Here is a 13,312-nt window from a genome sequence, read left to right as displayed (position 1 = left end):
CCTGCTGGAATATAACTGTCGTGAAATCACTACAGTATCTTTGAGCCATCCTGGCGCTCAGCTGATAAGATAAGGTTCACCTGAAGAGTGCAGTTAATCACAGTCAAAACTAAAATAAATCTCTTTTTAATTTCTGAATTATCATTTTGTATTGCGGCATTGCAATTTATGCAACAGTGTAAGAATACACAGGTTGTTTACTTAAGTAAAAGTACCAGTGAAACAATGTAAAAAAAAAGAATCTAATACTAAAAGCATTATCAGCAAAAGTAAAAGTACTCACTGCAGACACTCTTTGAATGATATGTTGTTATATCAGAAAATAGTGTTGCATCAATGTGTAAGTAGCATTTTACTGTTGTAGCTGGTCAAGGTGTATCTAGTTTTAACTTCTTTATATACAGTATACACACATATATATAGTACAGTGGGTCCCATCCTAGTGGTGTGGCCCCTCCAAAGGTTCACAAGATAAAAACAAGGCATTGTGAAGTGAGTATTGGGATAAACAAGACAAAATAAAGTTTAGCTACAAATGTGTAGTCTTTTTCTTTTACTTTTTCTCCTTTTCTGTGAAAATGTTGATGATTTTTTCTCTTTGGGTAATTTTAATGAAACCACCTGAGAGTGAGATCTTAAGCGAGAAAGTCACTCTTTAGTATAACTGGTAACAACTGATAGACACTGGTTGTTTTTTTATGTAAAATGTTAAGTAGTATAGCTGTCATATAAATGTAGTGGAATTAAAAAGTATCATATTTCCATCTGACATGTAGCGGTGTTGAAGTATAAGGATGCAGAAACCCAGTACAAGTTATCCAAAACTGTAGTAAATTACAGTACTTAAGTAAATGTACTTAGTTACTTTCCACCACTGAATTTAAGTTCAACATCAGCTGTTCATTCTCGAGTGAAATATAATTGATCCTCCTTAAACTGCAATCAAGAAAAGTCCAATAAACCTAACTCAGTATAAAACAATATTAGCCAATTGCTGAACTCAGGGACTGTGATTACATTGTTCCACTTCCCCAGCCGGTGCTTGATAAGGTGCAGTGGCTGCTTTGATGAAGCTCACAGTGACGTCAAAGCAATAGGGCAGTTCAAGGGTGGATGGTTATGACTCCTGCACATTAGCTTGTAAATGGATTACGACGTTCATCAATAAAATAGTGAGTCCTCACGCTATTTTTACCAGTCTGGCTTCAGACACCTGACACTGTCTACTCTCACTCATAGGGTAAATCTTCCAAACCTTCAACAATCCCTATCATATGTCAAGGACAAGCTTGAAATATCAGGCAGTATGTGTAATCCATAATGGTATTCTTGAAGTAAGCAGTGCCATCTAGTGGTATTGTAGAATAATTCTGCTCTAAATTGGATTAGACGTTGTCTTTTGCAGGCCTCATCTATTGTTAAACCAGCTGCTTTTGACACATTTTAGGATAAGTCCAAAGACGAGGCCTTTTATTGGTTAAGAACCACCAAAATGCAATGCAGTAATTTTATTGAATAGAACAAAAAACAACAACAAACAAGCCAGTGTACAACCATCTTCACAAGTACAGCATGGTGTATTCAATTGATTCAAATCCAACAGCAGTTTTTAAATCTATGCTCTTGCTGGCAGGTTATTCATATGACACTTTATGACTTGAGGCAATGTCCAGCTACAACATCTCTTTATATGTGTTTACTGTAAGCTGTCATTGCACACGGCTTATAATATTTAGGAGAAAGGAGAAAAATCCATTTCCTCACTGCTGCTGCTGCTGCTGCACACCGGCTCATCCTCAACGAGGTACCACACCTCGTTGTGCCTGTTAAACAGCGTCATTGGGCTGCAAAAAAACAAACAAAATGCACACACAGTGATTTATTGCACAAAATAAAAATGATCAACAAATATTGAAGTTTGTCTTTGGGCTTTTCTTTCTGATTATCGCTGACACAATGATTCATTTGTTTACCTGTTATATCCAACAGCATAGTGGAAGCTTTTTTTGTACTCTGCACCCACTTTATCAAGGTCCTTGCGCAGATTTTCTGCTTCTTTTTTTTCAGTCCAGCTCATCATCCATCCTCCGTAGCTGCGTACATACACTTTCATATCTGGCATCTTGTTGATGTACACCTGCAAATCAACAACGTTTCATTACCTGCCAGAGCTGAAGGTAGACTTCACAGAATGAATTCACACATGGCACCACGGCATCACTAAATGAAGGTTGATGTGTTTCATTTTTGTCAAAGAAGCTTACCTTACTATCAGCCGGTTTGGGAGGATTTTTTTGATGTTCAACTGGCAGCAAGAAACTCATCGTGTAGGTGCTCTTTCCCCAGAATGAGGTGCTGCGAGAGCGTTTCACGAGAACAGGAGCTGTCATTTTAATATTATTTCCTGTAGGCAAACATTTTGAAAGTACAACATGTTTTTCTGGTCAAAAATAGGAAATGCACAGCAAACAAAATGTTCTGGCTTGAATATTCTATAACACCGCCAAACTATTTCTGCTCTCTGAGCACAGCTAAACACAGTAATTATGATGTCAGGTCAAAGGGGCATTTTGATTTTAGCTGCACAACATATTCAAACAGAGGCTGGAAAAACAAAAGTCACAAAAAAGTTTCAAACTTCATACTCATTTTGACTAATTTCATTGATTTCTGTAATATTGCACCACTGTATTGTGTTTGCAAATGGTGTGCAGTTCTGATTGTCTGTGTGTCTCTCTTGAATAAGACGTAGATCTTAAAAAGACTAACTCTTTCAATAATAGATCAAATAAAACATATATAAATAACACTTGAATCTCGTCGGTACCAGAGATGTAGGCAAACAGTCGTCTGAATGCTGTCATTGTTGCAATGTCCATTAACCAGGATGATTCGTCAGTTGAAACCCAATTGACAGAGTCATAGTGACGGACCTGATGGACATGAACAAACATGAGAAGACTTTTAGGCTTTTTGAAAGACTCTTGCACCTGAAATGTGAAAAGGTTTCTCTTCTACTTAGACACTCACTTCGTAATCATCAGTGTTACAAATCTGATCAAACAGCAGGCACTGTTCTGTCTCAGAACAGAATTTGAACTGAGATGAGTTTCTGTATAGTGAGAAAGGCAAACATTTAAAAAAAAGGTACAAATGCCAATTTTGGTCAAATGCGACAATCTACTTAAAGTGTGCGTTCATTTCTTACCCAACTCTGGCCTCAGCTGTTAAGACCAACAGGAAGCCAACAAGCACCGAAAGGCAAATCCTGCAACACATATATAGAGTTTTCACAAAATCATTTTTGTTCACTCAGAGAAAAAAGGATCATTTTCTCACAGCATTGAAGCTTAGTTCACACACCAAGAACTGTTCATTCATTTAATACCATCAAAGACAATATGAACCATAAAATTGTACTTACATCGTGGCAGAGAGTTGACTTCTGTGTTACTTCAAAAACTGTATCTTTGCAGTCTGGTCCACAGCAACTATTTATTCCATGTCTGGTTATGAAACGAAAACTGGCCACTCCCTGGACACACAATACAAACCAGATCTGACCAATGGGAACCAAAAGCCGTAACATAATTATATATTGATAATGTGAAGAATTATATAACAAACACCAAAACACGTGTCAGAACACATTTTGTAACTTCTGACATATCTTTGCTGTCGATGATCTTAAAGAGATCTAGTTTGGACTACTCTGTGGGGACACATAAGTTTAACACAATTCAATAGAACAGCACTTTCAATGCTCAGTTCTGGTTGAGGCAGCCAGAGAGGTGTTGATATCTTTTCATTGACTTTTAAAAACATCTTCCAAAGGTCAGCTAGAAGTATGTTAAGTGATGTGTTTGTGTGTATGTAGGTGGGTGAATGTGTGCAACATGATTCAGAAGAGGCGTATAGATGAGACAGAGGTAATCCTAATCTGGCTGGCTGCAGTGTGATGTAGGATCTCTTTTCATGTTTAAAATCTGATCTCTCAAGTCACCATGGGAAAATATAAAACAGTATTCTTTTTATTGACAAATGTCATTTGTCTTTAACCTTAAAAAAAGAATAGGTAAAATACAAAAATAGGCTGGTCAGTATTTGTTGACGCCTTTCCGACAGTGTCAGCATTATACACTTGTAAAGGTAGAATTTAAGACAAAGCTGATTTATTGGATTCCATTACATTTCACAGCTGAAGTGGCCACTGAGATACCAGATAGAAAAGAGAATTGCGAATCAATAAGCAAAATACTCCAAATGTCCCCTTTTGTTTTACTTTTGTCACTTGCAAGTATAAGTCCATGTAAACCTGATTTATTTTCTTTATAATCAAAATATTAGAATATGTGAATAACCAAGGATTCAACAGAGGATTCAGCTTGTATTTAACAAGGTCATCTGAGTACAAAGCCATATCAGGTGGTATACATTTTGACAAAACAATCATGTGAGGTGGTGGCTCACGTGTCTCAGAACATAAATTAAACTTATTTAGTTCCCACATGGTGTTACTTCTCACCACGTTGTACAGAATGTCCCAACCTATAGCTCTGGCATGCAGAAACAAACAAGTGGCTCGTATAGAAATGATGGACTTAATATGTGAGAATCATGTCACAAAAGAAGTTCTTACTGAACACCTTTTGTTCAAAAGACCAAAGATCACGATACCGTTTTTTGTGCCAGGGGACCACCAAATCTGTACAGATGGTTCCAATTTCAAAAAAACGCATTCAACCACAAAACATGAGTTCCAATTACACTCAAACAGATAATAGAGCTTTAGTGCACAATCAGGCTACGTGACAAAAAAAAAAGAACTTTGAACAATTAAAATGAAATTGTACACTGAAATGTGGTGATTTTGTTAAAGAATGTGATTGTTAAAGCATTATTTGAATTATACGCCTGAGTATAGATGTTATCTTAAATGATCATCATAATTGAAAGAAGGTATAACAAAAGAAATACCAATCATGCTAAAAAACAAACAAAGAGAAAAACTGTAAAATTAAAAAATTATAAAATACTTTTTTGTTACATATTCTTATCCATGCTTTTGTATTTTTTATTATTCCATCCCCTTAGTCAAGTAAGTGACTTTGGAGGAGTTCTTAATCAAACATCTGTGATTTGCTTTTTTAAAAAGCAATGTTGACCCTGATGATTGTTTTAAGTGGCGTAATTGAACAAGTATGGAGACTATTTCATGTTCTTCAACATAGAATAAATTCTTGTGTTGAAATAAAGGTAAATTCACGTGAATGCCTTAAGGTCTAATATTTGACCTCCTGTCGACTGCAACTCACTGAGGAAAGTGTAATATTTCACACTAATGTTTTAGAGAGGTATTTTTAGTATGAACATATATAACAGAAACCAATGAGTTCCTTATTGTTTGATGACATTTTAATGGCAAACTATAATATTACTTTTTTTTAATTACTTTATTGTCATACTATACTATATCATTTTTTTACGAAACACTGTACTATTACTTTTCGATGGCATAAAATCCTATGACTTTTTGATGACCTTTATACTGTACTATGACTTTTTGTTAATTACTTTTTTCGACATACTATACTATGACTTATCTATGGCATACAATACTATGACCTTTTGATGACATTTTGATGGCATACTATACTGTGATTTTGTGACTTTCTTATGGAATAACTTGTGGCATACTACAGTGACATATTTACGACATTTTCATGGAATCCTATAATATTTGTTTTATGGTATAATACTTATGCTATAACATACAATTACTTTTTATTTACATACTACACCATGACTTTTTCATGATATTTTAACATAGACTGCATAGTATTGTAATAACATTGCATAAAACCCCCCGTTTCTACCGCGACTTGGACCATTCCACATCACCCCTTGCATTTGGAGTATCAGTACGCGCAGGGTTGATCCGACACGAAAGAGGTTACGAGCTGGTGGTGCGTATTTAAATTGTGGACATTTGTATGCGTGCGTGAACATGTAAGTAGGCACATGTTCTTGCTGCAGTTAAATTGTTGTGTGTTCATGTCTCAAATACAGCAGCCACCGGTGCAACACAAGGCAGTCATCAACAAATGTAAACTAGCACTGCAGATCACGAGGCACAACAGTGTAGTCGTGTGAATTGCTCGCAAAAATATACGTTGACGTATGGGAACAATTGGCGTTGTATTCAGTATTTGTAGTTAATAGATTATTATTTGTTCAAGGTTGTTTGTATGCTTTTATAACTATTGCATGGATAGTTTACTGGCATTGGGTTTCGCCAACAGAGGGCAGCATAAGCAAGGTAATTTGACATTTCTTTTAGTTGTAGTCCTGCTACCCAGTGAGCACCAACCTGGATTTCAACGTTGATTTCTGGTTGAAATTCGGTCTGAACGTCTTAATCCTATTCTCGCCGTCTTTTCAATCGTTACAACATCAACGTGTCACAAAACACCAATTTGTTTTAAAATGTTGACGGTTTGTTCAGTTGTAGGTTGAAATATGATATTAGTTACTGTGAATGTATTTCTACAAAGTCATATTACACTGGCCGGTGAAATGTGGTCTACACGAAGACGTGATTTGAACGCATTTAATGTTTCATATAAAACATCTTATAGATGGAACCATAGACTGTATGTCAACAACATGCACATGTACATCGTAATGCGAGCAGAGTACATTCTGTCCGTACATTCTATACGTGTGTATTTACTGCTGGAACACGCATGCGCAGGAACTTTGGCTCAAACGTTATAACATTTTGTTTTTAGGCCATTTTACAAATAAAATACACGACGGAAAGCGAGTGGGGCTGCACACAGTTTAAATGGGGAGGAAGTGAGTAAAACAAAGTGGTGGACAAATAAGACGGTCAAAACATTGTTGTTTGGCATACAATGTACAATATACAAACAAGTATTTAATATCCAAGTGAACATCTTTCCGTTGAAAAGACGTTTAAAAAAAAGAGTATGGTCTCTGGTGAAAAGACGTTAAAAATGGTCCAACGGTGAATATTTTTTTCTAATACTTTTTATTTACAGATCTCCATCTGAAACCGACTCCTGTGTGGCTTTGACAGCGACATTTAAAGAAGAAAATGGAGATTTTGTTTGACAATCTAGTATATTTTTTGTTTCATTCGTTGTTTTTAAAGAACACTGTTTGTTATATTTATGTAATAAATACAAATTGATTGTCTGTGTCACATGGTCTTCTTTGTCCTGTATATGGAAACAGTTGATGCGTTACTATGACTATGTATTTAATTGCTACATATTGAACTGTGAGCATATCTATGTTTAAAATACGTTTAAAATACGGTGATGTTTAAGAACTGAGATACTAGAAATGCAACATTTTGAAGTATCACTACCGGTCATTTTAAATTTTAAATGAAGTGTCAAAATTAAAATCCAATTCTTGACGAGTAATAACATTCAAACTTTAAGCACTAATGTTAATCATATCTGTAGTAGGCTACTGTATCGTACTTTGTCACCAACTCCCAAGAAATCGCATGGTGAGCAGTAGATGATGGAAGAATGAAATAAGAAATTATTATTTATTGTATAAAGGACCGTATGACTGTTGTGGCTCAATTATAGTTACATCTTGATAGAAATGTATAGATAAGACATTTTGTTCTACTACTACTACTACTACTAATTATAACAATCTTAAATTTCTCTATCCAATTCTGAGACTCACGCGAGTAGCCTACTTGCTATAGTTTAAAGTGTAACCCATAACTTAACACAGTGATGTGAGCGGTCCGTAATATGGCAAACAGCGTTTTACGCGATGTGCTGCAGTTTTGACGAGTCACCTCAAGAACTACAACTCCCACACACTGACTCGCCCTCTGTGACCCATTTAGGTAATCGCCGAGCTTATGTAGCCGCCTGTCCTGCTGTGTGGTATCGCTCCTCTCACACATGCAGTAACGTTACGCTGTGGACCCGCTGGTTTAGTGGTTAAAGTGTTTTTATTTCCACTATCTGCCGCTGTGGAGGACGCGCTCCACGCTCTACAGGTTGGTAGAACAACACCTACAAGCGGAAACCGGCCTCCGACTCTGGACTTTGATGACTCGTCCTATAGGGAGTTTTAAAAAATCTGTCATACTCACAGTCTATAGTGACGTTTTGTAGGCTATATTTCATCCCCCGTGGTGTCACTGTAATTTGGATGACATGCAGTGGTGGGGAGTAACTAAGGACATAATCCTATAAATGCTGAGGTGCTTTTTATAGATTTTTATAAAAAATTAGGCTAACTTTTTTTTTGCTTTAATGCCTAAAGACTTGTATTTGCATAACCATGAACTCAGAGGCATCCATGTAAATATGTGAAAGTATTAGCCTTCATTACATTACACACTAATTGGGATAGGACTGGATTTCTTTTTATTTTTGAATTGTTATTATTTTATTACCATGTTGTGCATGCCATGACACTTCACATAATACTCTCTGTGATTATACCTGTTACAGCTCTGAGTGAGAATGAAGGGCCTCTAAAGACGTAAGCTTGCATTTGTAGGCAGCTAAAAATTCCAGGATACATAAATCAGATTAGAGCCAATATAATCTTTGAACAATTACCAAAGTGGCTTTATGGGTGGTATATTTTCCAAATCAACAACATAAGGTTTAAACATTTGGATTGTATATCAGCTTACGAGGGAACAAAGGGATAACAAAGGCATCTTAGAAGGCTTATTACTTTGCACCAGCATGCAGTGATCATACAGGAGAGTAAAGATAATACATGTAAAAAAGAAACTATACAGTAATGCCATTAAATCATAATCTAACGCAGCTGCAAGATTTGCTGCAATTTGAGCATACAATGCTATGTGTTGGCTTTTATTGACTGGACTCTTGTTGTTACTGTGCTTATTAAAAATGACTCTCTCACATCAATTATCTTGCACATGTTCTGGGTATGTTGAAATAGCATTCAAGACAAAGAAATAAATCAATAGTTTAAATTTACACATATTATTAGGGAAAATGGGTTGACCTTGTTGTAAGTTAATTACAATGCTGAATCACAAAATAACATCTGTATTGTACAGAATGGTGATGAAGGCATAATATTGGGAGGATTTTCCTTTAATTAAATTTCCCTGACTGGACAGCGAGGATCCCTTTAAGCTTGGAAGTCAGAGGTCAAACGGCCATGGGAACCAGGAGGGTGCTGGTGACTGGGTGCTCGTCTGGCATTGGCTTGGCTGTGGCTGTGCGGCTGGCCAAGGATGAGCTCAGACGGTTTAAAGGTCAGCCATTCACTCTCCTCAACCAAAAACAGAGTGGACGACGGATATAACTACAGCTACTTACTGCCTGTGTATTCATTGTTTATCTGAGGTAGTGGTTGCCACAATGAGGGATCTTGGGAAACGGGGGCCCTTGGAGAAAGCGGCAGGTGACTCCTTAAACAAAACCCTGGAAATCAAACAGTTAGATGCCTGCTGTGAAGCCTCCATCAAAGAGTGTGTCAACGGCCTGCCGGACAGACGGGTGGATGTTCTTGGTATGTAACCTCTCCTTCGCATCCTCACAGACCCTTTTTTTAAGTGAATTAAATATCCACAAGCATATAACGACATACTCTGCTGTTGCAGTGAACAACGCTGGCGTCGGCATGATCGGACCACTGGAGTGCCAAAGTATAGATTCCATGAAGGAGCTCTTTGACACAAACTTCTTTGGCCTGGCACGGCTGGTGAGAGAGCTGCTGCCTGACATGAAGCGGAGGCAGAGCGGCCATATTGTGGTGATGAGCAGTGTCATGGGAATACAAGGTGCGTTTGTTAGTGTCAGTGAAATTACAGAAGAAGCTAAACATTAAAAGAGAGTTACAGTAGCAGGTTTCCTTCTGTTTCTACACAGGGCTTCTGTTCAATGACGTCTACTCAGCCTCCAAATTCGCTGTGGAAGGATTTTGTGAAAGTCTGGCAGTGCAAGCAATGAAGTTTAACATCAAGTGATTACATGTCCTGAAAAATGTTTTCCCAACAACTTAAGTAATGCATTTACAAGGTGTTGACTGTAATGCAATAGTGGTCCAATATGTATGTTATTTTTTTATTTTTTATCTCTGTCACAAGGACAACTCTGGTGGAACCGGGCCCTGTGGTGACAGAGTTTGAAAGGAAAGTGTATGAGGACGCAGAGAAGATGGATCTATCAGGGACGGACGAGGAGACCGCCAAAATCTTCCGGGAACTTTACCTGCCGTACTCTATGAAGGTCTTCGCCTCATTGGGCCAGACACCAGAGGAAGTGGCTGAGGCAAGTGATGACAATTTCCATTTGAGTTTAAAAGGTCACAAACAAAAATTGGTTTTGCCAGGGGAAACACACAACGAACAAACCCCCCTGCTACAGTGTTGACATATTCTTGTTTGTATTCTAGCAAACTGTTAAAGTGATCACAGCCAAGGAGCCTCCTCTGCGCCACCAGACCAACCGCCTATACATGCCCATGACAGCACTGAAGCATGCAGATCCGACTGGTCGACTGCCTCTGGACACCTTCTATAAGATGATTTTTAAACACGGCAGCGTGTTCAATGCTACTCTCGGGGTGCTGCGCGTGCTGCAGTGGAGGCCAGGGAAGAAATAAAGATTTTACTGTCAGCTTCCATAGACTGTACATGTTATTCTTAAGGAGACAGGGATTGACTGTGGTAGCTACCACTTGTTGTCACAGTTTTTTAAGTATCCAACTGTAGGATGTTGTCTGTAAACTGTACATTAGCTTTAACAAGAATGTGAATTACTCCTGTACTGTAACTATGCACACCGTATTTATGGACCTTCTTTCTTATTATAGAATATTTTTTTGTTTTACTTTTTTCTCTTGTCATTAATTAACTGTACTACTGTAATGAGTCTAACAATAAAGAATTGTTCATACATCAGACAGGTAGATGTCATCCAGAGTAGGCTCTCGTCCCCACAACCATTTTAAGAGGAATACAATCCTGCGTAGTTGACAACAGCATTGCTGCATCGACTCATCGCCAAGGCTCCCTTTATAGACGTCTGCATAAGCAATATCTTGCCCACGTGTTGGACGGGGGAAGATTAAAAGGGCACGACGACGATCAACCTTAATTTATGAAGGTATCACAAACGCTCAGGTTTAGGCAAGGCGTATTTGGTGAAGAAACATGGTGTGTGACATTACACCGGAGAGAAAATAAGAGCATACGAGTCACTAGATGCTCACAACTATGTCATCTGTGGTCATGTGCAAGGCAAACGCGTCCTTGGTTGCTTGAAAAAAGGGGTTATGGCTAGAAAGAATCAGTCTTGCGTAAAACTCATGTATTTTTTTGCAAGAGTTTTCACTCAGCTACTACAAGGAACTTTAATTTTGTGTTTACTTTGGCGGTGCCTGCAGGGAGGCCGGATCTGGGTCAGTTCCGGTAGGCTGGTCGCTGCTGGAGGCCCCGCATGGAGTCTGAGCTGAAGGAGTTTCTATTGATTTTATCAGAATCCGACCCAGTGGCACGGATAACAAGCATTATGTAGAAATAGCCAATCCATCAGATTGTTGCTGATGGTCTCGTTATCATGTCTAGGTCATATAGAGGCGTCAGTATTACATGGAGACTGTTTCATTACCAGTTACACGTAGTGATGCTGTGCTGATCCAGGAAGGTTTCTCTGAAGCACCTATCGAGGCTTGTACCGTTTTAGACCAATGGTGATATTGATGACACCCGACGCCCGGACACGATAAAAAATGATTGTTCCTTGATAAAAACAAAAGGCTGCCCTCTACATCATTATCATAGTTACACAAGCATATTCACTGGCCCCTGTCCGGTTAAACCACTGCCACTTTCCAGTTTTAGAAACACACAACAATGCTTCTCCTGCTATTATTATAAGGGCAAAATACAGTATCACCCTTTTTGTGAACCAATTCTTCATGAAACTTCATCTCACCAGCACTAGTTGGAAGCAGCCTAAGTGAGAAATCAACAAGCTACACTAAAGCAACAGTATCAGTCTTCTCTCCCCGGTAAGGGCAACCCCCTCCAGAGTTGTGCCCCCCCCCCCCCCCCCTAGAGTCGCTCCGATTACAACGAGAACATGACGTCATATTTACACAAGACGGACACGTGTCCTATCTCTGTAAAAGGGTCCATGTGCCGGACTGATCTATGACGTGTTTAGTATCGCTGGAAAGTACAACAGTGTCCACTATTAACGAAGGGAAACGAAGGTATGACACGTCAACGTATACAGCTGCACTTCACAAAATATCTAGGCATTAGTTATTGATGCCAAAAACGCCTGATTGTGGTGACTTACGGTTCAACAGTTTACTTTGTTCCGACAGGAAGTCAGAGTGGAGTCAGTCGACATATCGTTCGTCATGTTAGGCTGAGTTGCACCGTAGGGAGCAACATCCACGCTCTTTTGTTCTTGGCCACCTGGTGGTTGTATTGAAGCACTCACAGCAACACATCTTATTTTATTCAGTTTGTTTTGACGAATCAGTGAATATTTCATAAAGCCCTCTCCATTTATCAATATTCATAAAGCCCTCTCCATTCATCTGCCGATACAGCATAGAGCTCTTCAGTCAAACAAATATTGATCAATATTCATTGTGGTTGTTGTTCCAATGCTTTTGGGAGATTTATGTTAGTTGTAACATGGCTATGTATGGATATAAATAGTGTTTTGAAGTAGTACTCCCACTAAACAGTCAACATGTAAACTGAAACATGGCCAAAACATGGAGAATGCCTGAGTATAAATATAAATTGTATCATAAATGTTGTATATCTGTGTATTGTCATCAAACTTGCAGTCCCAGTTTTGGTAGAATACGTTCTCTTGCATCATTACCCATAAGCTCTTGGTTTAAACAGTGACATTGCCTTTGAAATTTAGATGATACACCAGGCGAGGATAAAAATCTTATTTCTTCCTTTACTGCATCTCAATTCACTCTGGAATGGTAATCTAAATAGGTTTACTGACATTACTTACTTCAAAGTCTTCCACGTCTACCCCACAGTTCATAGCTCTTATTTATTCAATCTCTTACAGAGACAGCATTTATACCCTGATGGGACAAAGCAACACAGGAGATAAATGGTCCTGCTTGTCCTGTACTGGTCCCATCACACTCTTGTATAGCCTAAATAAACTGAAGCTCATGTCTCAGTAGACCTCGACGAGGGAGACTTGTCCTGGCGGGTAGGTAGTCTCTACACCCCACTATGACTAAAACCGCTGCTGTGCGTCATTGCAAT

At 38.4% G+C, this 13,312-nt stretch overlaps 2 protein-coding genes across 2 annotated transcripts; one reads left to right on the top strand and one right to left on the bottom strand.

Moving 5' to 3' along the window:
- Positions 1-1,547: 1,547 nt before the first annotated feature.
- Positions 1,548-3,443, bottom strand: soul5 (heme-binding protein soul5). Its single transcript, XM_079177479.1, has 7 exons — positions 3,425-3,443; positions 3,209-3,268; positions 3,031-3,112; positions 2,828-2,933; positions 2,265-2,404; positions 1,974-2,137; positions 1,548-1,844 (listed from the first exon to the last, which is right to left on the bottom strand). Coding segments are annotated over exons 1-7 (666 nt in total). The 5' UTR covers positions 3,427-3,443; the 3' UTR covers positions 1,548-1,732.
- A 4,474-nt stretch (positions 3,444-7,917) lies between these two features.
- LOC306709962 (retinol dehydrogenase 8) lies at positions 7,918-10,892 on the top strand. The gene is made up of 7 exons (XM_079178297.1): positions 7,918-8,056; positions 9,167-9,304; positions 9,400-9,561; positions 9,653-9,832; positions 9,921-10,014; positions 10,139-10,322; positions 10,447-10,892. Exons 2-7 carry the CDS (start codon positions 9,208-9,210, stop codon positions 10,654-10,656), a joined length of 927 nt encoding a protein of 308 aa, XP_079034423.1. The 5' UTR covers positions 7,918-8,056; positions 9,167-9,207; the 3' UTR covers positions 10,657-10,892.
- The last annotated feature ends 2,420 nt before the right edge of the window (positions 10,893-13,312 follow it).

This window comes from Pholis gunnellus (assembly GCF_910591455.1).
Source record: "Pholis gunnellus genome assembly, chromosome: 17".
NCBI lineage: Eukaryota > Metazoa > Chordata > Actinopteri > Perciformes > Pholidae > Pholis > Pholis gunnellus.
This window is presented reverse-complemented; position numbering and strand designations above follow the sequence as displayed.